Source organism: Aulonocara sp. 'chitande type north' Nkhata Bay, linkage group LG19, assembly GCF_057382095.1.
Source record: "Aulonocara sp. 'chitande type north' Nkhata Bay isolate Kocher_YH1m ecotype deep benthic linkage group LG19, A_spYH_male_GT1.1, whole genome shotgun sequence".
Classification (NCBI taxonomy): Eukaryota; Metazoa; Chordata; class Actinopteri; order Cichliformes; family Cichlidae; genus Aulonocara; species Aulonocara sp. 'chitande type north' Nkhata Bay.
In genome coordinates this window covers 18,792,248-18,818,943 of record NC_141362.1, presented here as the reverse complement: position 1 = coordinate 18,818,943, position 26,696 = coordinate 18,792,248, and the positions used below count along the sequence as shown (strand labels likewise).

General features: G+C 40.6%; 2 protein-coding genes across 5 annotated transcripts in view; both read right to left on the bottom strand.

Moving 5' to 3' along the window:
• Positions 1-3,516: 3,516 nt before the first annotated feature.
• On the bottom strand, positions 3,517-19,887 carry dcaf5 (ddb1 and cul4 associated factor 5). Its single transcript, XM_086274984.1, has 9 exons — positions 19,448-19,887; positions 18,289-18,432; positions 16,645-16,681; positions 16,386-16,525; positions 15,747-15,876; positions 12,574-12,787; positions 8,585-8,651; positions 7,714-7,841; positions 3,517-5,555 (listed from the first exon to the last, which is right to left on the bottom strand). Exons 1-9 carry the CDS (start codon positions 19,653-19,655, stop codon positions 4,218-4,220), a joined length of 2,406 nt encoding a protein of 801 aa, XP_086131110.1. The 5' UTR covers positions 19,656-19,887; the 3' UTR covers positions 3,517-4,217.
• Positions 19,888-22,051: 2,164 nt separating this feature from the next.
• pacs2 (phosphofurin acidic cluster sorting protein 2) overlaps positions 22,052-26,696 on the bottom strand; it is a 63,630-nt gene continuing 58,985 nt past the window's right edge. For all 4 annotated transcript variants that reach the window (XM_086274010.1, XM_086274007.1, XM_086274009.1 and 1 more), the window contains one exon: positions 22,052-26,251. In XM_086274010.1, the coding sequence (XP_086130136.1) occupies positions 26,133-26,251 (119 nt within the window). In that variant the 3' untranslated portion in view covers positions 22,052-26,132. The remainder of the gene's footprint in view (positions 26,252-26,696) is intronic.

The following is a 26,696-nucleotide window of genomic DNA, read 5'->3' as shown; positions in this document are numbered from 1 at the left end:
GTGATGCCTTGTGTTGTGCTTTCTTTTGTAATCTTTCTCGACAGCTGCCGGTGAGCCCTCTGTTAGTCTGCTTTCGCCTGGCAGAAGAGTCTCATCGTTCAAGCGGAGACAGGATGCCAGTTTCCTCAGAAAATAATGACGTTGCATGCTTCATGGACAATCGCTACACTGTTAGAAGAGCTGAGTGGTAGTCAGAGGGGGCGTGGTGTGGCTATCTGCTGAAAATATTTGGGCATATGCTAAAATAGACTCTCCTTTTTGTCTATTTCTGGCAAAAAAAGCTCTAAAATCTACCTTAAAGTTCCTGCTCAGCACCAAACATCTGACTAACACAGCTGGGAGCTGCTTTAGACACAGTGAACCAACCAAGTCCATTTTTGGAGATGGTAGAGACCAAAAACAGAGCTACAGGAGTGTGACGAGACCATTTATATGAATGATAATGTTGTTCTGCAATGTTGGATATACAGAACTTTCTCATATCGGGTTAAAAATGTCATGCTTTACCTCCTGGGCTGCTGATTGATGTCTACATTACAGTTTAAAGAACACAAATATAATTTATTGTATGCGAAAAAATCTTGGTGATTGAAAAACGGACAGTTTCTATGTATAAAGAATGTGATTGTGGGGACACTGTGTTTAGGGAAAGATTCATTAAGTGGAGCTTAATACAAACAAGAAAATCTCAGGATCTGAGTCCATCTCTTGTCTACCTCATTTTGGTGGCATGTTGCTTGGCACTAAAGGGTACAAGCCAGATGGGTGACAGCTGTGGCAGAAACCACGACCTGTATCAGAAAGACAATCTAATTGTTTCTAAATGTGAATCCTCACAGTAGCCTGAAAGGCAGAAAACCGCATTACTCATCTTCTTCCGAGCATAAAAACATATTGTGGTAATTATCCAAGTCCATACAAAACTTCCAAAGCCATAATGAGTATCCCACATGGCTGTTTTAAACTTTCTAATGCTGGTTTCCCGGCTGGTATCTAAGCAGCACGAGGCTTAATGAGCCTACTGCTGTGAAACGATTTCAAAACTATTTCAAAAGACGATACAGGAACAAAAACAAATTGTCTATTAATTGCAGTACAGCTTTTTCAAAGTATCTTGATCATGTCCATGACTGAGCTGGCATTTTAGGTCTTGTAAATAATAAAAAAGGTCTAATTACTCAAATTATATATACCTGATATGGCTGTTTATATATAGCCAGATCCCTAGAAATCTGCATTTCTGATGTTTTTTGGGGGGGGGATTATGCTCCAATGGAAGCTATTGATGTAAAACTTACCATTTATGAAACACTACTGCCTTTAATGACTACTTTTATTACTTTTCCCCAAATCTTTCTGTTAGCACAGAGTTTGTCAAAATGTTGACCAGCTGGGAAAGCAACCTTTTAAATATACTCAAAGGTAGACATGGCCAAAGTACAATAAATTGTCAATGATCAGTCATACAATAAAGTGTAAAGGTAAGCAACAAACAAGCTATTCTGAAGCTTTTGATTGGTCAATGTGTTGTACGCGGATAGTGGGAACAGCAGAGAAGATCATCGGGGTCTCTCTCCCCTCTATTGAGGACATCTACACCACATGATGCATTCGCAAAGCCACCAGCATTGTGGCTGATCGGACACACCCCTCTCACACACTCTTCACACTCCTGCCATCTGGAAAAAGGTACCGAAGCATTCGGGCACACACATCCAGACTGTGCAACAGCTTTTTTCCACAAGCCATCCGTCTCCTCAGCAAAAAGGGACTGACTGATAAACACGCACACATACACACATACACACACAAACATTATCACTCAGCTTAACTCAACTACCTCAAAACATTGAGACTGGACTGACTAATCAACACAAGCGCAAACATACTGACCTACACCACCAAACCATCGTACACACCAACCTGTAAATGCTCTTTTGCACAATATTATTACTGGACTTTCTGCACTAACTTCTGCACTTCCTAATTTTTGCTGCTACACTAAGGAATGTTTACTGTTCCTCCACTACCTCAATTCATCATCACAAAACCTTATTATTATGTTACGTTGTGTTTTTTTTTGTCACACTGTCACTTGCTGCTCTTGTTTGCACATTTGCACGTGCACTTTGTTGTCTGCTGTCTGATAACAAAAAAAAAAGTCTTCCTTAGATAGTTAGATAGTTTTTTGTTAATTTATGTTGTAATTTATGTTAGGTCAGTCTGTCTTGTCTCTGCTAGCCAGCTAACTAGGCCTCTTAGTTAGCTAGTTTAGAGTTTTCTGTTAATTTATGTTGTAAATTTATGTTGCATGTAGCACCTTGGTTCCTGGAGGAACGTTGTTTCGCCTCACTGTGTACTGTTAAACTGTATATGGTTGAAGTGACAATAAAGCCAACTTGACTTGTCTTGACTTGGCTCTCTAATATCGCTTATATTAAAATTGATAACATTTTTAAGTCAAGGTGGATGAAAAGCCATTAAAACATTCAGAATACCGGAACGTATCCATGTGCCAAGTGGGTAACACATCATGTGACGTGAAATAAGAAACATGGAGCTTGTGGTGAATTTGTGTTGTTAGCTGTGTTAAATGCAGCTTTAATGCAGTTGTTTTAGGGGTGGTTTTGGCTCAGGTGGTTGAGTGGGTTGTCCACTAATTGCAGTATTTGCAATTGCCCCCCCCCCCCAGTGGAAGTCCTGGCTTTTTTTTTTTATCCCTCCCAGAATTTAAGTCAGACTTGCTGCAAATCTATTTTGAAGACAAATCAGAATTCTGAGAATAGTGTTTTGTGATAAAGTTGGACTTCTGTGGAAAAAATTGTAAATAAAGTCAGAATTCTAAGAAAAAAGTCAAGTCTGTGAAACAAAGTCATATAATAAACTGTCTTCTGTGACTAAATTAGACTTCCACAGGAAAATATATAGATATTTAGAATTTGGCTAATAAATTCAGACTTGCGTGGAACAGAGTCAGACTTTCATGTGGGAAAAATTCTGGCTTTTTTTTGTAGTTCTGTGAATTAAGAAGAAAAAAAAAGACTTTCTTCTGGCATTTTTCCTCTAAATTCTGGAAATTCGTGGACTGAAAATATAGTTTGTTTGTTTTTTATCCTTGATCCCAATCTAGTTCCTTAAGAGTGAAATCCAAGACTTCGGTCCTGTCCCACTCCAGTGTTTTTCAGAAATTAATCACTTGTGTTGACATGTAAATCTGCAGTATTAGCAGACTGATCATAATTGACTGAACTCACTCTCCTAAATAAATGCAGCTTTTTGGTTAAGTCAATAAAAGATTCTACTCGGACTGATACGGTTTGCACAGGGTCACGTTTCTTTCACGGGAGAGTTGAGGTTGCGTTGCCATGGCAACTCCGTAAGCTCACAGCAGTAGAGTAGCCGATATCTACAATAAAATGACTCGTTTTCCATTACCTCAGACAGACATGTGTCAGAAAGAGTAAATGTTTCACCCATCGGCGAGTCAGCCTTAGGAAGACGCTGTTGCTTTGTCACTAGAGAACAAATTATTCTTTAATTGCAAGAAAACAAAAGCGAGCTGGCTTGTAATGGTACCCATGGGCTGGATAATGAGACCAAGGACAGCTGGTTGAGACAATGAAAGCATCGTTTCAATACACAGCTTATACAAACGGTGCTCCTCAGGATTTCTATGGAGGCAGTCAATTCTTCAGGCCCCCCTGAAGCAGTCTGAGCCGAGAATCACTTAAAAATGAGAATAAGCCTAACCAGATTTACACTCAGTGTGAAATCACAGAAATTAAAATTCCGCCAAGCTTCTTTCCTACAAAAGACTGTTTTGTTGTTATGGTTGGAAGAGCTCCAAATCCAGGGTGGAGTTTTGTGCAACAACCAGAGCTTGAGAAAGAAACACTGATGATGCATGAAAATAAATGCGTCTCACTTAAACACGTCTCACTGTTATCAACAATATTAAGCTTATGTTATACATCTCTTAATGTCATCTGTGGTTCGACCTGAAGAATGATGACAACGTCTGACTGATTTGTTCTCAAACAAAAAACGAATTACTGTCATTTTTTTTTAGCTTCCTAGCGCCTTCTGCTCGTAAGCAGTTAGTGTGTGTCACATGACAAAAAAAACAGAGGAGAAAAGCTGAGTTGTAAAAACGCATAGAAAACCCACTTCCCAAATGAAGTCTCTTAACAGTTTCTTTCCAGGGCGAGAAAGCATCACTATGTTTTTAGCTTCTTTTCTGAGGGCGAGGAGGCCGACTCTGCTTCGTCTGATCCCACGTGAGTCCGCTTTAGAGCACTCAGTGCAGGGACTTTTTCTCTCTGTGGCCACTTGTCTTCAGGTGGAACGCCAGTCTCTTCCTCTGGATCTGAGGCAACATGTGGGCCCTCAGTCGTGTACTCTCCCATTGGTGCCACAGTCCGGTGCTGCCCGTTCACTCCGAGGGTGCATCGGCTCTGGGAGGTGCGGTCTACAGCCGGTGAGCTGCCACACGCTTCTCCGCTATCAGAGCTGTCTAAAACTGGCTCTGTAGCAGCCCTCCCTTCAGTCCTGCATCCATCCAGTGACTGAGGAGATGCAGCTGGATGTCTTTCCAGCTCAGTCCTGTCACTCCCTTCCTCATTCTCTTGGCTCTCAGGAGACATTACTGGGCTCAGACACACAAAGTCCGAAGGGCTCAGACATTTTTCCTCCTCTGTGGCGCCGCCGGTTCGGGGCTTGATTTCGAGGGCGTTTTGTTCCTCGCCTGACGAGGAGGAAGACAGGTCATCGATGGAGATTGATGGGTAACTGCAAGAGTCGATGGCGGAAAAGAGAGCTTGCACGGACTCGGGACGATCCCCAGCTCTGGAGACAACATGCATGCGTCTGCGCCTCATGACGTTACGCCGCCTCACGGCGCTACGGCGCTCCTCGTCGTCGCTGCTGGAACTGGAAGTGGATGTGGAGGAGCTAGAGGCTCCAGCGGGAAGCGAAGGAGAGGAGGTGGGACTGGAAATTGTGGAGTTGTCCCTGGGGCTTGGGGATCGAGGCCGGGGCATTGGGTCGAGCCAAAATTCGCTGGAGTCTGAGTCCTCATTCACCAGGAAGCCAGATTGATGGCGCTGATGTCTGCTTCGTCTCCTGGGTCGTTCCTCCCCCTCGTCTCCGGCTTGCTCTTCCGCTCCTGAAGCATCAGGTCCAGCCAGGGAGGAGGAGGAGGAGGAGTTATCAGAGTTGCTGTGGTGACCCGCAGCAGAGGCAGCAGTAGGAGCGGTTGGTGTGGTTCGTGTGGAGCGGCGTCCCCGGGCGTGGAGCTGCATGATGGCCTCCTCACTTAGGTCAGTGTCAGAGTCTGAGCTCCAGCCCTCAATCTCCCGACGCACCAATGAGTCGAAGAAAGCCATCATGCGGGGGTCCTCCTGGATAGACTGGCTGACATAATCGTGGGACAGACCACTGCCGCTGTTGAGAACCAGGGTGATGTACTCCTCGTGAGTGTAGAGGCTGCGGGATTTGTCCTCCACACGACCCTCCAGATCTCCCAGACTGTCAGGCTGCTGGTAGGGACTCCACACCTAAGATGGGCAGAAACATAAAAGGGTAAAGGTGGGTGAGTGGAGGGTGAAGTAGAAGGAAGGAAAAGGGAAAGATGCAGTTAAAAAACACAGTTAAAAAACACACAAAAACATATGAGATGACAGAGAGAAAGTGAGGAGTAGGAAGAGTGAGCCAGGATCAGGTTATAACACCTGTACCTGTATCGACTTCCACTCAGAGCAGTGACGTACAAGTTTGTGTAACCAAAATAACAAAAAAAGAGAAGCTGGCTTTTGTCACCATCAATGACAGAATTTCTTAAACCGAAGAAGCCATTTTTAATTTTTATATAATATATAAACTAATACAAAAAGTTTAGAGCTCAGCTAGGCTATGTTGTATGCTAGCAGTCTGCTTATTATCATGCACAGGTATAACTGTACTGTGCAAAAGTCTTGAGCCACTCCTCATTTCTTTATATTTTGCTTCAAAGCAGCCAAACGTTCCTGAATCATTCAAAGTGGTGCTGAGCAACAGTTTTCCAGGATATTGGAAGGCCTTACAAGGTTATGCCTGCTTTTTCACTGCAGCTCCGATACCCAACTATTTTGAGAGGATTTTTTTTGTTTGTTTGTTTTTGTCAAGCTACTTAACACTGACCTCTGAATCATTCATGCAGAAATATTGCACAGAGCTCAAGAGATGACTCAGTATTGGGTCTGCACATAACAGACAACTTAGCGAGATGTCTGTTTTAAATTGAAATAATTGTATGTGCATTTGTATTGTTTGGGGTTACAGTGGTGTTGGGAGGTAGTGTCAAAAATAATGTAAAACATTTTACATCCAAAGAAGAGCGCTGAATGTCTTTCAAGAAGCCTGGAGAACTATTCCTGAAGATTCTTAAATTACAAGAAAGCTGCCAAAGAGAGTTCACACTGTGCTGAAGAATAAAAGGTTTCACTTTCTAATTTGCCTGATATGTTTGTTTCCATGAATGTTTGCACATGTTTAAATAAGATGATGCAACCATTTTCAAAACAAATTATAAAGAAATAAGGCGTAGCTCAAGATTATTGCAGAGTACTGCATGTTTACAACCCCACCTCCTCTACTTTCAGGATTTTTTGAGAAACACACATCCAAGGATGTGGACCACTTACACACACAAGCAAAGAGGATAAAACAACCGCTTCTATGGGGAGAAGCAAACTGATGATGCAAAGCTGTGTTATTAACTTTGAGACATGAAGCAAACTTCAAATACTGCTTGCCTGGTTTACTGAGAACATGAGCAGCATATTTTCTCATAAGATAATACAGAAACGCAGCTCTAATTCTAATATTATAAAATCATGCTGTACCAAATGATTCACTATCTGCAGACAACCAGATTCGATGTGATACACAGATGAAAACAAATGGCTTCAGCAGACTGAGAGAACTTAATGAGAAGCCTCAGTTTTTATTTTATTTTAACTACAATATTTAACTGATACTGCAGCTTAATCAAGCTTGAGCTCAAGTGAAGAGTTTAACAATAATACGTGTTTATTTCAACGCTTACACAACCTTTAGCTGCCTTAAACTGCAAAGATTTTAGAAAGCCTTGTTGTATTTCATAATATAGTCTAGCTCTGGTTTCAGAAATACTGTATGTGTAGAACCTCTCACATCTTTCATGACCCACTTTATGAACACCGCCCAACATCATCTGCTTCAGTCGACAATAGTGATCGGGGAAATCCATCCGTTTTCAATCCCCACTGCACAAGCGGGACGTTAGAGCTCAGTCAGTTACTCAGTGGTGTCATTGGAGACCAATGTCTCACTTAAGGGCACGTTTGCTGTCCAAGCAACAGATGATGCTGAGACTCGGATGTTGGGACAGTCCACTAACAGGATCATTTCTCTAACCGCTCGTCACCCTGAAGCTGCAGAAAATGGAAGAGACACATCTGTGCACCAACACGAAGCCCGAAAGAAGAGCTGACGCCAAAAACTGCAGTTCCTCAAACGTCCATTTGAGGTGGGCTCAAAGAGCGAGTCAATCCCAGGAGATTCCCTGTTAAACTGCCTGTTTTATTTTATATTTACAGCCTGGTCAGAATGTTTTAGTGTCTGCAGCAAACATTTCTTATATGCAGTTAGTAAAATCAGAAAAACAAATCACAGTATAAAGGTTCCTTTACTTACCTTGATGACTTTCTCCACACCGGAGGAGCAGATCATGTATGTGTGAGGGTTGAAGCGGACCTGGTTGACTATGGAGCGGTGACCCTTCAGGACCATGAAAGCTCCGTTAACAACACGACCAGGGCCTCCTTAAAAGAAAAGCTTTGTTAACATGTTACCGGCACACAAAACACATCGTTCAGAGCCACAGAAATGAAAGACTACAACAGGGACTCATTAAAGAAGAAAAACATTCGGTTATACAGCAATTCAGCCTGATTCTTGATCTCCTGAGACAGAAAATGCAGACTGTGAAATATAGCAGTTCTAATCTTTATAATATACCATTAGCCTGACAAACAAAAAGGCTCTGTGTGCATATTTCAAATGTGAGTAACTCCTTGAAAAGTCATAAATATGGCAGGTGGTGTTACAGAGCTACAAATACCACATTCTTGGATTGCTGCATTTCTGGGGATTTTCCTCTTGGAGTAATTATATCTGAGGCATTTTCACTGTAAGAATATATCGAGCAGTAATTTCTAAATTGTTTTTAGTTCGTGTGAGCAGGTGGAAACATTCAACGTTAATTTGACATTGCATTGAAGCTTAGCTACAGGTTATTCTGTAGTTACTCGTGCCTGGAAAGTCTATTATAACCAAATGAGCTGAGGGTAAACCACAGTCTGCCCTGATGATGTCTCCAAATGCAAAACGTTGTCAGGCTTAATGTGCTGACTAGACAGAAGACAATCTCACACTGGGATATAGATTATCAAATCATTTCACTTCTTTTGTTGCACCAAAATGTCAAAAATGCAATAAATCCTGCTCAACATAACAGCGCAAAGACATAAATATGCCATCGGTGCAGTTAGATCCAATAACTCACCTGCTTCTGGATCCTTTGGGATTTTCCACATGTAGAGGTTGAAGTCGTCTGACCCAGACAAGATGTACTGAAGGAGAAAGGGGAAAACAAAAGGATGTTTAGATTGCAATCTGCCCCAGTTTGTATGACTTAAACTTTCCATTTCAGCTATAAAGAGAAAATTGCTGACATGCGTATGTATGCTGGGAGTAATGAACCATGGGGAATTTGGGTGGTTGGGCAATACGTAGCACAAAAACAACCGATCTTATCGCGACACAGTGTCTCATAATGTGCGATCAAATGCCGCCTTCACACGACACGGCAGTCTGACCCCAACAGAGCTCCTGCTGCCCGTCTTGACTGTTGTTGGATTTTGGGAACAGATGGTTCCACTTGAACCTGTCGCTTAAGGTAGGCTTTGACAGAGTCGGGGTGGGGGTGCTCTATGTTCTTATACGTATGACTTAAAACAGCATGAAGAAGGAAAGACTAGAATGAAGAATTACTTTATGGTTAAAACCCATTTACAGCTAGCATATCCACTGCATTACATGTCCTGGTGATGTTAACCAGACTTTAGAGTTTTAGAAAAAAGAAAGGGATTTGTGTAGAGTAAGCTCTTTCTAATGTTCAAAAAACCTGTTTCAGATGATTTCAGCTATGTGACAAGTCACATTATCCTGCTGGAAAAAGCCTTCATAGAGGAATGGCTGTGATCCACAACAGTACTCAGGTAGGATGTGGCATTTAATCATCCTCACAACAAGCCTAAACCGATGATTCAAGGCAGGAGGGAAAGATGTTTTCATGTTGTTTATGCCAAATTCTGACCCTAACCTGTGAACAACGCAGCAGAAATTGAGCCTCAGACCAGGCAACATTGCTCCAATCTTCTCTTGTCCAATTGTGTTGAGTCAGTATGACTTAAATCCTCAGTTTCCTGTGCTGAGCTGAGAGGAGTGAAAACCAGTGCGGTCTTCTGCTGATGTAAGCCGTCTGCTTCAAGGTTTTATGGGATGTTGATTCAGAGATGCTCTTCTGCATATCTTGGTTGTAATTACTGGTTATTTGAGTTACTGTTGCCTTCAGCAGTTTGGCCATTCTCCTCTGACCTAAGGCATCAACAATGCGCTTTCATCCAGAGAACAGACGCTCACTGGATATTTCCTCTTTTTCAGAACGTTCTCTATAAATCCTGAAAATGGGTGTGTGGGAAAATCCCAGTACATCAGCAGTTTCTGAAGTATTCACACCAGTCTGGCACCAACAACTGCACCAAGTTCAGAGTTACTTAAATAACCTTTCTTCCCCATTTTGATGCTCAGTTTAAACTTCAGCGGGTCATCTTGACCATGGTTACAAGCCTAAATGCATTAACTTGCAGACATTAGATTTGGCTCATTTTTGCATGAACAAACAGCTTATAAAGCAGCCAGTGAATGCATATTTTGCATATGCAGATGTTACCCTATTCAGGTAACCAGCAGCAGTGTTCAAAGAATAAAAAAAAACAAAATCTACATCTTTGCATTTCTCTTTAGCAGATTTTTATTTAATGGGAATGGCTTTCAAGCCCCATTTTACAAGTGGAGGCAAATTCTTTTGTGATAAAATAATTCACATTCGCTTTAAGGCATCGTCATCTGCTCCTTACAGTCTGTCAAACTGTGGAATATTTTTGTGGTGTTTCATCAGCAAATTACTTTAAATGAATGTCTTCAATTTCCTTCTGTAAACATTCTGCCGGTCTGCGCCGGTGCATTTTTCTTCACAGGGTTTTACTGTCCACTGTTTTTACACAGTTCTTTTCCAACATTATATGCATGCTTTCAGAAAACCCATGTCTTCATCTAAGAGAAGTCCTACATAAAATGATCAACAGGGATGAAAAGTAATCATGCCTGAGGCTGAGACGGTGAGATTAGTTTAGCTGCTGGGCATGGACACATTTTTAGCTCAACACCTGTGTGCTTTGCCTCCCGTTCCCAGAGGACACATCAGGAAAGGAATTTTGTGCCCAAAACTAACTCCCCTCTTTCCTTTCTATCAGCTTCATGCAGCAAGTCACCACTCAGCTCTTCTGCTCTCACACCATTCTGAGAAAATCCTCTACTACAAGCAGAGCCTGCATGAAAAAAAGAGCTACTCGGTTACAGCTGCTACATTTGGTCAAACCTCCATCACATCCTGTCAGTTGCTTGGTTTCTTATACCACTTCTTCTCATTATCCTCCAACATCCATTGTGTAATTAGTACACCTAGTACAAGAAGCTGAGAGTATTCTACTTGGCTTAGGAAATTCTCAAACTGCACTCACACACCTGTAGCTCAGGTGGCAGAGCAGGTCAGCCACTAATCTGAAGGTCGGTGGTTCGATCCCAGGCTACCTCCTGGCTGCATGCCAAATATCCTTGGGCAAGATACTAACCCCATGTTTGCCTACTGGTGGTGGTCAGAGGGCCCGGTGGCGCCAGTGTCCGGCAGCCTCGCCTCTGTCAGTGCGCCCCAGGGCAGCTGTGGCTACAATGTAGCTTGCCATCGCCAGTGTATGAATGTGTGTGTGAATGGGTGAATGACTGAATGTAGTGTGAAGCGCTTTGGGGTCCTTAGGGACTAGAAAAGCGCTATACAAATGCAGGCCATTTACCATTTACTCAGAGGCTCACTAAACTCAGTTTTAAAATATCAATGTAATTATGATGCAGTGCTTTTCCTGGAAAAAAAAAAGATAAACTGATTATGGCAAAAAATAGCTACACAGATGGCTCACTGTGTATATAATAACCCTTTGCAAGATGCCTTCTGCTTTGTTTATGTCAAACAAGTCAGCAAGTAAGTTTTCATGAAAACCTGCTAAATATTAAACACAGGGAAATGATTTGTGATTAAACAGGCCCAGAACAGCTGCTGCACAAACAGGTTAGTACAGCTCAGGTCATGATTATGTGAATGTACACCTGACAATTTGAAAGTCGTTACATCCCTGATTACAAATTAAACATAGTTGGAACCTAATGCATGTTATTACTGCATATGTAATTGTTTTCCAATAAAGTGAAAGGTTGATTTTATCAGTAAATTTTGAGAATAGTTCAATAAAAATGAATCATCTTAAAATATTATCTGGAACTCTGCAAATTCTAGATTAATGAGTCCACTAATGAACTCTGGAAAATATCAGAAAGAGGCAGGAAGACTGTTCAAAGTCTGTTTTTCTTCTTGAATTTTGACACAGAGCAGGAAACAGTTCCTGTCAGATGCATTCTCGCTGGTCAAAAATCAAGCAATTTAGGCAACAGTGTTTTCTGAGTGGAGGGGGTTGAAGCAGGACACGAGAAATACACTTACAAGCTGTGATTTCATTGGACAACTACCTGCACTGATCTCACATCTGTGCAAATCAGAATTTACAGTCTTTGTATTAAGGAGCTAGCAGGTCAAAGACTTAGATATCGGACTTGGCTGGGTTGGAAATTTGCCTCCTCACATGTGCCTTCATCAATTAATGTCTAGAAAAGTTCGCGACTGCTGTGTAGGTATTAAAGAAATTCCATTCCATCAGCAGCTGAGGAAATTCAAACCTTATTGTGCTGTCCTGACCCGATTCTGCACTCTTTGAACTACCTTCAGATCTTTTTTTAAGCCTTTCTGAGCCTAACTGACACCAAAGGCAAATGTTAACGTAATAAACATGACTAGAGGCTGATGTCATGTCTGAAGAGGACCAACAGGAGGATCAGTGACTGAGGCCAGGGGCTTCTGGTGCTCCTCCAGCACTCAAAAGTCCCAGTTTCACAGAAGGAACTAATATATTCTATTTTCATTGTGTCTCCAAATACCCTCCTTAAATTTCATTTGAGGTATCCACAAAGTCAGTTAAAACAATCACTGTTCTATGTTTCGTACGTGCTTATTGTTTTAGGAGCTAAATCCCACTCGAGAAAATCAGCTGTCCCGTGTATCATTTAAAACACGGGTCGGTAAACACATATGATCTGTTTACCGACCTGATCCTTGTCCCCGGCGAAGCAGCAGCTCTTCATGGTGCAGGAGTTGAAGTAGCCCTGGTTATCGAACTGGAAGCTGGGAAGCCGGGAGTGCAGCTCGTAGAGGACCGGCGGCAGGCGGCGCCGCAGAGCCAGCAGCTGGGTGCCGGTGCTGTTGAAGCGAACACTCATGGCGCTCTGCAGGGACATACTGCCTCCATAACGGAGCAGCGAGCTGAGAGGGCGAGAGGAGAGAAATGATAATACCCGTCTCATTGTTCACAGTACTACAATCACAGAAGACAGCAAGAATATGTAGGTAACCGCTTTTTTAAACAACCAGATGAGGATAAAACAAGGTGATTTTCACTACATAAGTAATCCCAAAATAAATATCTTGTAGTTCCAATAATGAGAGCCAAAATATTTAAGTATTTATTTAAGAGAAACAACAGTGCTGATGAGTCATTATTCAGACAGATGAATAGCACGACTTTTTCTTGTGGTTTAACTTTAACATGCTGTGAAAGTTTACTAAAACAGCATTACACAATTTCTAAGTACTGATCTTCATACTTTTCCACATACTTTGGCACCTTTGAAAGAACTCCCCACGAGAAAACAGCGAGAGAAAGATACAATTCTGTGCAAGACTTGAGTAAATTCTTTATACTTTGCTAAGAAAATGGGAAATGGGTGCAGTGACTTACCCAAACATTTGCAAATATACATGAAAATACAGTATATAAATCAAAAACTGCATTTGTACAATTCTAATGAGCTTGAAAGTCCATATTTGGGATAAACACCTTTATTCAACACACCCTGAACTCTCATAGTCAAGCTTTCTTGTAATTCTTTATAGCCTTTGGGAAAAGCTCTCAAAGCTAGTCTGTGGATGTTTGGATGCCTTTAGATGATCCAAAACTTCAATAATGTTGAGGTTCAGTCTCTGGAAAGGCCACTGACTGATAATCAACTGAAGGGTCAGATACATGTCTCAGGTCTGGAGTCGTTCCTGAAAAGTTTCCTTTTTGTTAAGGACATAACATCCATATGTTATTCATCTGCTGTGGGTTTTTTTTCTTAAGGGCTACCACTGGACATACTGGACACAATGAAGACAAATTGAAAGTTTTCAGCTAGTAGCTCTTTGGAAATCACCTAGTTGGTGCAAACATACTTTTTTATGTCTCTCAAACTTGTTATCTTTGGCAAATGGGAGCAACTGCTGTGTTTTTATGACAGGCTGCTAGTTAAAGATACAATTGAAAATTGGCTCATTGCTAAGTTGTCTGTGTACACAAAAAAAGATTCATCCCTGGAGTTAGGTGCTTTTTTAGATGGGTGAAAACATTATTCTGAAAATGGTCACATACAATGACTGGACTGAAAATGAGTGAAAAAGCAGCCAAAAAGAAAAACTTTGAAAAACTTCAGAAAGTCTGGAGATTACAGCTAAAAACCACTTTAGAAATTATAAGAAAGTCTAGCTGCAAAATAAAAAGAATGAGGGTGGCTCAGGACTTTTGCACATTACTGTACATCATAATCTCGATGAAAATGACATCATTAGAAAGCATGTCTGCACTTTAGCCAAGGGGAGACTGTTAAATTACTCTGGCTAAGGAAATTAAATATTTCATGAAACACCTTTTAGCTGGAAGCTATTTTTAAACTTGATAGTGAACTGAGGACATTTCTAAGGAGCGTCTCTAAACATCCCCCTCGCTGCAGAGAAGCAGAGCCAACACCGGTGGGGGAGAAATGACTCAGTGTTTACTTTTACTGGCCATCATCTCTGCGCTAAAATCCCAAGTATGTCTAAACTCACACTCAGCGCCATTCAGTTCAGTGTTTTCACAGACACATTTTTATTGGTGCAAACATTTGTTTTTGTTTTGCAGTGGGAGGAGAGTCCTACGGTGGCCCTGAGAGGCCAAACGAACTGCAACTTGAAAACAAACAAACAAAAAAACACCAGCAAATAGAAAAATGCTGTAAAAGCACAATTTTATGGATAATTAATGCCAGTTAATCCACAAACAGAAGGTGCTGAAAAATGCAGACAGGTTGTGAATGCTAGCATTACTCGCTATATAAAACTCCTGTTCCTTTCAAATCTTTGTTATCCTCAGAGTCATTCTTTTATCTGGTGTCTGGCGAGCAATGAGCCCTGTGCTGTAGCTACATCCTAAGGTTTTAAAAACTGAGCTTTAAAACGTGCTGCAAATGAACAGCGGTAATAAAAACCCAGTGAGACCGACAGTGATCACTGACTTCACTTTTCGGTGCTTGTTCATATTAAACAGAATAAGATACAAAGCATTAAAACAAGTTAAAACAACAACATCCTTAATGACCACAGTGTAGTTTGGACCCATACCTAAAAATAAATGTCACTATTTCTTTTTCTTCAGTTATATGAATATGCCTGGATATGGATTAATAGTATAGCTGTTTGTTGCATGTTATTGCTGCAGATCTTAATATGCTTTATATATTTTGAGGCAAGTTTATCTATAGTGTTACACCATATATTGTAAGGATGTTATGTGTTTGTATCAACTGCCTTCTAAGCCCCATTTAGCAAAAATTAGCTTCTTTGAGCCTCTGATATCCATTCTATATGAATTAAGACACTTATGTTTACTGGTAGCTTTTCACTTCCAGATCTGATTCATCAACTCATTTTGTTTCCACAAACACTTCAGTTTTTGTCGCTTATTTTTTTATAACCTTTTGTTTTATATTTTTGCAGCATTTTTTTTTTTTTTTAATTTGCTGGTGTTTTCTTAAGTTTGAGTCCGTTTGGCCTCTCAGGGCCACCATACAGTTGTGCTATTGGAAGAGGAAAAGCAGGTGTTAGTTTAATGGTGATGTTACAGTGCCATCTGGTGGAGATTGTCAGGTAAATCTGTTACTTAATAATTTTCTGGCTTAGACTGCTTTATGTGAAACCACAAAGATTTTTTTTTTTTTTTTTTTTTAAAGCTAGATTCAGGTTTTTTCCATTTCAGTAAAAAAAGTTTTACTGCATGAAAGGCTCTTACTACAATGGACAAAATACAAGCAGACGCCATCTTATTTTTATGCTTCAACATCATAATAATTTCCACTGCTGAGTCAATTTATTCTTCGAGAAGAACAAATGTTAATCTCTTAAAGACAAAGAAAAGAGAAGCATGTCTGACCTGCGCGGCTTGCGGATGTCCCACAATCCAACACCCTCCTTGGAATTGGCCGTGGCGAGCAATCTGGGCTCCACGGGGTTAAACATTACACTGTGGAAGGCTGAGGGGTAGCTGGCCAAGCAGAAGGGCTCTACAGGGAGAGAAGATTTTCATATTCACAGCAGTTTTTAATAAAGGAATGTTACATTTCAAACAATCACACTCAATCATTCAAATAGCAGCACAGGGCTTTCTGCATACAGTGGAAATTATGATTGGATCCATCATGAGAGGAACGCAAAAACATTTTTTTGGACTACAGCAGGTGAAAAAAAAGCCTGCAGGCAGAAAAGGAAGCCCAATGTTGCTAAATGTATTATCAGGCCAACTTGGTCACAAGGAAGGCTTCTAAAATAGCAGGATGGAGACGTCATGCAAGATGATCCACTGCATTTGTAAAAATATCAACAAGTCTCACCAAGACCCATCACACACACGCACTTAAAATACACCGTGTGACTGGATATTAGCAGCTTTATCAATTACAACCATGACAGCAAACATAAGAGATCGGTGTCTGAAACGTCCAATGTGCGAAATGCATGGGATTTCGAACTGATCTATACAAACTTATTCATCATCTAATCCAACTGCTCTTACCTCCATGAGGCGGTTCGCGAGTGTCCCAAATAAGCACCCGTCCGTCATCGGATGAGCTGGCAAACACATTGTCATTGACCGGGCTGACGGACAAGCTGTACACAGCATCGATATGCAGGAACACGTTCAGAGTTTCCCTCCTGCAGGAAGTCAAGCGTTAATCATTTTGTTAGCGCGGTTAAATCGCTGACCTTTTCATGATGGCTATGAGCTCATCAAAACATTTTGATACTACAGTAACAAGGGTCATTTTACCCACCTCTCCACATCGTGAAGAATCACCTGTTCATCATTTCCTGTTCAACAACAAATACATAAAGCAGGTTACAAGGTGAAGGAAAAGAATACATTTTAAACTTCAAGCTACAGCTGTAGTCAGAAGTTAACATACAGTCACATGCATGAATGTCGTAGTAATTTTGAGCTTTAAGTCGTTTCTTTGAGCTGTTCTTTTTCCCAGGGTGGAATGATTGTATAGCAAATTTGAAAGTGATTTGAATGTTCTCCAGTCCACACAGGGTCAGAGTATACATACAGACTCAAATATGTACAAACACTGCTAAAAAATATTTGGTAAATGTTCGAGTTGCACCTCAACCACATGCTTTCTAAAGCCATGAAAAAGCTTTTGGTAGAATTCTGGCTGGATACTTGGTAGAATTGGTAGAGTTCATTTTAACTGGTTGGATTCCTGGCACAGACACCTTGGAATGGTTATTCCAGAAGTTTAATGTTAGCATGTTTAATTTACTCCATAACCAGTTTTGATGCATGTTTAGGGATCATTATCCTGTTGGAACAACCAATTGTGCACAGATTTCAACCAACTAGCTGTTGATCTGAAGTGAAGTTGAAGGATTTGGAGGTGGCCCTCCTTCATTATTCAATCCACTTTGGCAATTTACTACCAGTAGGAGCAAAACAACCTCAGAGAATAATGCTACCACCATCATGCTTTAGAGCTGGTGTACTTTACACAGGTTTCAAAGCCTTACTTTTAATTATCCAAAAATAACTAGCTATTATTCTGTAGAAGGCATCTGGCTTGTCCATGTGGGCAGCTGGAAAGTTCACTCAAGCGTGAATAAGTCCATTTTGGAGTAGGGCCTTCTTTCTTAGTCGACACCCACCCATGACGATGTAAAACTCAGTTTTTGAACTGATGATTAGAGTCTTCAGTTGTTTAGAAATGACTGGAAGAGACCTTACCAATGTATAAATCTGCAGTTCTCCTTCTTAGATCAGCACAGAGTTCCTTGGACTTTAACATTGCTCTGAGTATTGGTCAGTCCAGTGAGTGCTGTGAAATAATTCCTTTTTTATGCTGCAAAGACAAACTACTAGTTGTAATCAATCTTGATCAGTGATTGTAGAACCTTCAGCACCACTTATTAAAAGATTTAAGTAAGTGTAAGATGTATGCTGTACAATCATTTCACTGAGGTAAAGAACAGTTCAAAGAAACCATTAAAAGCTCAAAATTACCATGAAGTTCATGCCCATAATGACTGGATGTAAACTTCTGACCACAACTGTAGTTTTCTTTTAAAGGGTGTGTTAGATACTATAGTTATTTTATTCTCAAATAATAGCTCAGTAAAGCCTGACAGAACTTTAGAGTCTCTGGACTCTTTTGCATAGCAGCCAGACTGAAATCAGCAACTCCTGCAGCTAATTTAATTTTTTCCCCCCATCTATTATTTATACTCAACATCGTTCATGTGCAGTGAATCAAGCTCAGCCTTTTCCACAGTGCACATCAAAGTCTCTATTAAACATTTTATCTGTCTGAATACTTTTTAAATTCTGTTTGCTGTACACGTCCCACAAACACTTCCAGCTCAAAGGTTAAAAAGAGTAGTTACGTCCAGCAGGGATCAGATAGTACTTGTCTTTTTCTTACCACCAGAGAAGACTTTTTTGTTGGTGCTGTCAAAGGCCAGACAGAAGATGTTAGAGAGGTGCTCCCCCTTCAGCTTCACAGGCTTGGAGCGGCCGTGGATGGCTTTCTCCATGTGCCACAGAAGCACCCGACGGTCATCTCCACCTGCAAGTAAAGATGGAGCATTACGACCAAACTTTTAAAAAACAACGCTTTCTCACGGGTTCCAGATAAATGAGCTTTCAGGAAAGAAACTCTTCGTGAAATCAGTGCAACAAGTAACAGAATAGTGACAGAACTTTGAGCAAAAATACTAGATAAAATAAAAATATTTTCTATATGTTGTTTAGCAGACCAAACAAAGTGCTTAGACATACATGGCAGTATTGTATGAATGTATTGAGACTTGCAACAGAAAGTGTTTGGGGTACTAAACTAAGTAGACATGAACTACATATTTACCCTTAACACTAATCACATTTTGCCAGAGAAAACCTGAATGCGACCCCAACAACATGACTGGACCTTGCTTGTCCTGGAACCACTGTTTCCCTGTTACAATATTTTCCTTATCCAAATTCACAGGATTGCAATGAGATACATTTGTCTCCCAACTCCCTTCAAGTCTCTATATCACCGCCTGCATACCAGCAAGACTAAAACACCAGTGATTTGCATTTCATGCAAGAACCTTACATACTAATTAACTCTAGCCAAGTTTGTGTTGTATGCATCTTTTACTTTTTATTGTGGCAGATAAACAGATGCGTGTCATAAGGCAGACTCATGCTAACATGCTGGAATCCCACGGTGCAATGTAAACTGTAGACTCAAAATGGCAAGCCACAGGCTGTCACGCTAGGCCAGATGATTGTTTTTAATCCTCTCAGGACACTAACAGCTTCCATGAGGTCGCCATGATTTGACTCATGAGAGGGAAAAATGTCCACTTCAGAGCCCACATGGGTCGTCTTCTGCACTGACAGAAGATGGGACCGGTCCGAGGTAGCTGCTGCTGCTGCCCCCTCTGACTGTTTGACTCCCACTAGCCATCAAGAAAAGCTAGGCTAACTTAGCATCGGCTACGGTTACAGCTGACTGCCTGGCTAGCTAGCGTTAGCATGCTAACAAATTAAAACAGTGCAAGCTAGAGGAAGAAGAGGAGGGTTTGACAACTTACCAGACACCAGCCATTCCCCGCCGTTGTTGGAGAACTCAATGGCGTTGACACAGCCGAAATGTCCGAGCATATCCTTCTTGTAGAGGCTGGTGCAGCCTGCCAGCCTGCGCCTCTGGAATTCCTCCTTCAGGAGCGGCTGCCCAGTCAGCTCTCTGCGGGACAGAAAGCCCAGTGAGGAGCGCATAGCGCAGCCCTTCAGCTCCTTCATTTTCACCGTGCACGAATACGGCCCGCTCTGCTTTTGTTTTCACTACTGCACCCGGGACATCTGCTCACACTGTGGGGAAGATGTGGCGCACTGTTGGGTCTACATTATGGTGGATACCCCGCTGCCTGCTGATGTCGACGTTATTTCGCACCTCCTCTGTCTTCTCGCCAGTCCCAGCAGCAGCTTCCTGCTCCGGTGGAGGAGGACCTCTCTCTCCCCCTGGCTGTCACTCGGCACCACCAGCCAGCACTCCAGTCCCTTTAATTCACACCATTCAGCTCACATTTTACCATTGAACTACCCTCTGTCAAGTTTGTACCATTTTAATATTTTAGTTTGCTATCCATGTGACGCACAAATGCCGCTAATTATTCTTATTATTCTTATTACAGGTTAATAATTAATGCAAATGTTACACAAGAGAGTGGCAATTAATTAATTGAGATCTTTGTATTTACTTTTTAGTGCTTCTTATTCTGGTACTTACACTATAATGGTTTATCTATTCCCGTATAGGTATGAAGTATATTACTTTCTTCTTATTGCCAAATTGATCAGTATATTTATGTATCTATTTATTATGCAATACCTTGTTATAGATCAAAACTGTGTAGTTTTCTGTAGTTATATTCCAGATAGACAAGCAGCTGCCGGCCAACCAGCAAGACGCAGTGGTGCTTGACAAGGAGCAGAAGACGTAACAATCCCAGCATACAGAAAGGAGGAGTAAATAGAGGGTTATAAAGAGAAGTACAGGAAACGGAACAACTGGCGTATGTGGAAGGTGAAGTCCAAAGTGATCTCAGTGGTAATAGGAGTGTTTGAAGCTGTAAACCCCAAGTTGGACAAATAGATCCAGCAGATTCCAGGTCTCTGTAAAGAACAGTACAGTCCTAGGGAAGGACTCCCAGGAGCTGAGCTTTAGAAACACATGCATATATCATTGGCATACCCCAGCTTTTCCTCCCTATTTTCCTTCCTTATGAATGGCTTCTTGACAGCCACCCTTCCACCCAGATCGTTTCTCATTTCCGATGAAGCTTCAGTGAACAGTAGATGGATCAACTAAAGGGTCAGATGTGCCAGGTCTTTCCTGGATTTGTTCCCAATTCTTATGCACACACTCCCTGTAGTTCTTTGTATTTGTATCACTTTGCACTTTTTCCACCATTGCTACTAACAGACTGGTGCAATAAAGATCACCAAATTTTTTCTTGCACTTTCATTCACATGGTCCTCACCAGATATGTAGATCTTCACATTTTTGAGAAGTATAATGAATTCTTGGTTTTGAGTTTATTATAGATGTTGAAAACAGCCCCTCAGTTTATTTGGTAGTTGGTCTGTTAATAAAAATTATCAGGTTTGATTAACAGGTAGATGCCTTTAAATAGTTGTTTTTATTAAATAAACAGTGACAAAAGTGTCATCTTTCCCACCTTAGATTTTGAAACACATTAGTAATATAGCTCTTTCTGCATTATTTCCACCTACGCAGGATTTGTTAGCTGTGCCCATTCTTTATAGCTAACAGTTGTGCTATTCTTGTACATGCTCTGGTTGCATCTCGTATTGATTATTATAATTCTGTCCTCTCCATCTAACCTTACCATACAAACTTCTTCATAGACTTCTTCTGCTCGTGGCATTACCAGAATCCCTTCCTTCCTTATTACTCCTGTCCTCCTCCTGTTCCTGTGTAATATCGCATTAATCTTAAGATTCCGCTCCTTGCTTTCAAGTCTCTCCACAATCTCACACCTATACATTTCTATGATCTTCTACACATCACCGTCCCTGGCTGTACTCTCAGATCCACCTCCTCTACCCTCATTGTAGTATCTCCCCACCTGACCACCATGGGTTTAAGAGCTTTCAGCTGAGTGGCCCCCTATGCACCACATACAAAACGTAGATTGCCTCGCAAGGCCAGCCTTAAAACACAAGGTTTTCCTTTTCTGTCTAATTTTATTTTTATCTTCCATAGACTGGTTTCTATACCATGATTTTGTTTTTTAATGGCTTGTAAGGCATCCTTGAGTGTCATGAACAGCACCTAGAAATCAAATGTATTATGATTAGCTAGTTATTGTGAATGCAATGCTAAATCTGAAAAAAAAAAAACCCTGCGTATTGTGTTGAAGATATCGAGGAAAGTTGAACTAGGGCTGGACGGTACTTTTGTTTAAAACCAGTTTGTACCACAAGATGGTGCAAAAAGTCCACGTAAGCTTTATCACATGGACATTTATATATACAGTCGCAGCCTTTTATAGGTCCTCTTAAGAAGTAGGGCGAACGAGATATATAAAGTTTGTAATCACATATTCTTATTTTAAATTTATCAGTTCTGGAGCACCAACCAAGTCAAGTAACCCACACATGAAAACTACATTTTAGTGTGTATAGTAGTTTTATTACTCCCAGTTGTTGGGATTACAGTGGTAGTCTTTAGGGAACTTACAACAAGCCTTTTCTGAGACAACATGGAAAAAAAACCATCTAAAATATTCTCTAAACAGAGAAACAACAAATGTATGCTCGCCATGAATGGACCGTAGTGTTCTTTAAACTACTGATAATCAGCTGGTCAAGCGTGACTTTACTTCCCACCGATGCACACCGCACGTGTTTGTGTTGCGAAATCAATGTGCTGTACTGAGATATTTTGTTGTTGTCCGGGCTCGAATCAGCACCATTTCAGCCAGGGATATTTACTTCAGTTGATTTGTCAAAATTAAGCAATTTAGGCACTTATCAAGAAACTGGTAAAGGTTATGATGACACTGCTACTGAAAGAAATTTAAGCAAAATACTACTCAGTCTTAAAAGTGAATTAAAGATGGAGCAAAATCTACAGACGTAATCCACATACACTTTCTAGGCTTACCTCACAGAACATGTAACTAAAATCTAAAATAGTTTGACGAGGCCTCAAGCCGAGCATGAACTTTGCTTTTACAGCACTGAGGAGACACGGATGCTTGTTTTACTTTGCTCAGACATAACGGCAGACAGCCAACAGTACCTGCAGGTTCCCAGGGTGTAACATACTAATCTATACTGGACAAACATTTAAAAGTGCTTTACATTAAGGTACCGTCAATACATTCACCTCTACATTATGAAGTCATCTATAATACCACACAAGTAATGAGTGAGCTGCAGTTCTTGAGTGTTTCCTTTGGCAAAAGTAACATTTGCTTTTAGCGGAACATATGGAGTGTATGGAGGAGTGTGGGGCTCAAGGAGGAAGAATTCATGAATGTAATGTAATACACTCTCCGCTTTTGTTTCACCTTGTATGCTGATCTTAAAGGACAGTTTGGCATTTCGAGAGATATGCTGTTTTGCTTTCTTTGCCGAGTTAAATGAGAAGATCAGTACCACTGCCACAGCTCTACACCACACATTTTGAGATGAGGTGACATTAGTCTGCACCATGCCTAAATATGATTAATCATGAGCGTTGTGCACTGGTATTTGACCTGCCTGCAGATTATGGCTGCTGCATACACACCAAAGAACTGTGATGACTTCTGTTTAATTTAAGTAGGATTCTTGTGTCATACATGACTTCATTAAGAGTCACATTTAAAAGAGTGATACCGGTTTCATTAAGGAGTCGTGTGTGAAAACATTTTTGCAAGACTGGATTTAATCATTTTTACACTGTTTTCTTAATGACTACTATAGAGTTTGACTTTTTCAGGGTTCATTCACAACCAAAATCTACCCTTAGGGTAGGGGTGTCGAACATGAGGCCCGGGGGCCAGAATCAGCCCAGCGAAGGCTCTAATTCAGGCCACTGGATGGCTCTGGAATGAGTGAAGAAGGGTATAAATGTAAAGGGCATATATGTATTTTTGTCCTGATAATGACCTCTCCCATGGCTTCAATAGATTATTTATTGATTTTATTATAGTAAAAAAAAAAAAAAAAAACTAAAACAAAACAGGAAGTGGTCAATTTTTTCCAATAATCAGTGGGGCATTTCCTAATTTTGGCTGAGCTGATGTGTGCCACACTTGTGCAGAGTCTGATTCATTCAGATAACTCTTAGGAAACACAGTGGACATTGGGCTCCAACTTTCTCAAGTACAGTACTGTGCAAAAGTCTTGAACTACCCCTCGTGTCTTTATATTTTGCTTCCAAGGAGACAGATTTTCTTGGAATGTTTTTTAAGTGGTATTGAGAAATAGTTCTCCAGAATTTCTGAAGGGTTTTCAAAGTTTTTCTTTGGACATTGGGTGGTTTGTAACTCCTGTTCAGTTCAGCCCTTGCGCTTGATTATTTTCAGAGGAACGTTTTTTTGTGGTACCAAAAACTGAACTATGAATCATTCAAGCATGAAAAAAAATAAAATCAAAATTTAAGGGATGAACCAGTGTTGTGTCAGAACATAAAAACAAGAAGTTTTAAATTTTTTGAGGCCCTGTGTTACTGTCAGCCTGTCATAAACACATATTTTTTTCGAATTTTCTTTAGCTGAATCTATAAAAAGTGAGTTTATCCATCTGCTGTTTGCTTATCATCAGAAATGTTGGAACGGTGGTTGTCACGAAGTGATTTATAAAGAAGGGAAACAGGGAGAAAAGGCTGAAGTAAGTCAAATTACACAAGAACTACACAAAAAATCTGTGGCAACAGGTCATATGGAGTAATAAATACTCTCAAATATGTACAAAGAGAGAGCAAAGAGGTACAACTGTGAGTGTCTACAGCCATCTGTAAAACATAGTGGAGGCTCTGTCATGGTTTGGGGCTGCATTTCAGCCAGTTGTTGATGGAAAAATGGAGGGAATTATGAACACAGAAAAAGTACAGTCAGATTTTAATCCACCGTGCAATATCATCTGGAAAGCAATGTCTACATCTAGAGAAGAGCTATGAATGTCGTGGAGAACTATTCCTGAAAACTACTTAAATAAATGACAAGAAATCTTGCCTAACAGAGTTCAGGATGTGTTGAAGAACAAAGATAGTCATACCAAATATTGACTTTCAAGCTCATTAGAATGATGCATATTCTGTTTTGTGCTTCGTTTTTCAATAACTCACTGCACATATTTCTAATTTTCCTGCAAAGTATAAAGAAATGAGAGGTGTCTCAAAACCTTTGCACAGTACTGTAGTTGATACCAGATGTGTAAGCAGCCAATTAGCGTAGCTCAGCGCTGCAAACAGAGCAATAGCTACCCTGTCTCATTTTCTATGTGGATGTTTGATAGACGGTGAGATCTGGAGATGCTGGTAAGAAGATTTTGTTCCGTTTGTTTAGAGCCGGGTCAGTCATTAACCATTAGCTTAGCTTTATATAGAATGTATAAAACCTGATTTATTTATTTTGTGTGTGTTGGAGGAAGGGTGCATTATGTGCCAGCCATAAAACCACAATGCCCCATTCTTACTCTACTAAACATAGAAACGGTTAGGTTGGCTCAGTTTCTATAGGGGTTAAACATACAAGATATAAGGTTTTAATTAAGTGAGGTTCAGAAGTGCTGGTAAGTAGTTATTCTTTTACTTTTCAAAAGAACAAGGGTACCTATTTACTCTACTGTAAACAACTATAGCTTCAAATTTACCATAAAAAATAAGAGGTATTAATCTTCTCATTCAATTCTCAACAAGATAGCATTTCCCAAAGTTTTTCCTGTAAGTTTGTGGTTAACTGCGCTCGTAATTCTAATATAAAAAGCTTCTCTTCAAACCTTGAACTAGTTTATCAGGAGGGTAAAGTAAAGAAGAGAAGGGATGCAAAGAGTGAAAATCACCACTAAGAGCAGTGTGAAATCTTCTAGCAGAATCGCATTCACACAATATTTCGTCTATTGCACATTACACTTCTTCACGGAGGCCGTTTATCCTTTCTCCCTCTGGCTTAAGACAATGAACTGCCAACAGTCTCTGTGGCTGTAAATCCAAAATTTCTTCTCTGTAATTAGAAAATATGACCTTTATTATGAGGCAGATGGCTCTTTTTTATAATATAGCTGTGATTAATTGTGCTGGCCAAGTGTTTAAAACCATCCTCATCGAATTTGAAAAGGAAAGAAACAACAACGAAAAAACTGATGGCCAAGTGAAACCAGGGCACTCATTATGTTAAAGGTTAGAAGTCATTTCTAGTTGTTATTCAATTAATGTTTTTTCCTCAAAAGTCTATAAAACGTCAGCAGGATTTTTGTTTTAAAAAGCCAAGTAAAGAAATATTCTCATAGCAGCTCTGCCTTGAGATGTGTTTACATAAATAGAAAATTAAAAAACAAAACAAAACAAAACAAAAAACACGCAAAAGATTAAATAACGGGGACAATGCAAGTGTGGAAAGCAGGAGTTTAAATTAAGACAGCAGAATAGGAGGAACTGTGCAGGCGAAGGTAGGAGGAAGGGGGTTAAGAGCTCTTGGCACGAGGGAGGGAGGCAGGGAGGGTGGGTTTGCTGTCCTCCATGTTTCAGTCTCTTAGGTGCTGCTAATAAGGGCCTTTCGTGTGTCCAAAGATCCCAATGGGGAAATGTTTGACGTGTGAGGACCACTGAGCAGCCAGCTGGAAAAACTTGACATCGTTCCACTCGACGCCGTCGATCAGCACTGCGGAGGAAGAGACAAACGGTTACACGCCGAAGTATTTCTACCTGCAAATCTAGCAAGAGGTGACACACTTCACCCATTCATGGCACTTTAGGGTTTTGAGTTAGCAGCTGAGTGAATGTGTAAAAGCACATGGTCGTGGTCTTCTTTGGAGTTCATTATGAAATGGCTTTTTTTAAACTCTTAACGAGGGTCCTTGAATAACAAATACTCCTTCTAGGTATGTGCAAGGCATGCATTATTTTGCATTATCCAGTACTACTCTTCAAATAGCTCACAATTTTTATGGATTCATTTCCTGTTGATATGAGTGACGCTAAAGTTTGGGAATAAATGCTGAACAAGTATTCCTCTTGTCTTAAGATCTGAATCACCAGATATGAACGCCCCTCCCATAAAAATAAACATTGCTTTTCGCTGAAATTCACACGGTCCTCTTCATGAT

Bases quoted from the DNA above. Each gene is read 5' to 3' on its own strand.
- dcaf5 (XM_086274984.1), bottom strand. From the start codon at position 19,655: ATGAAGGAGCTGAAGGGCTGCGCTATGCGCTCCTCACTGGGCTTTCTG. The intron at 18,433-19,447 runs GTAAGTTGTCAA...CTTTACTTGCAG, and splicing joins CGGGGAATGGCTGGTGTCTG to GTGGAGATGACCGTCGGGTG. The intron at 16,682-18,288 runs GTAAGAAAAAGA...GTTGTTGAACAG, and splicing joins CAAAAAAGTCTTCTCTGGTG to GAAATGATGAACAGGTGATT.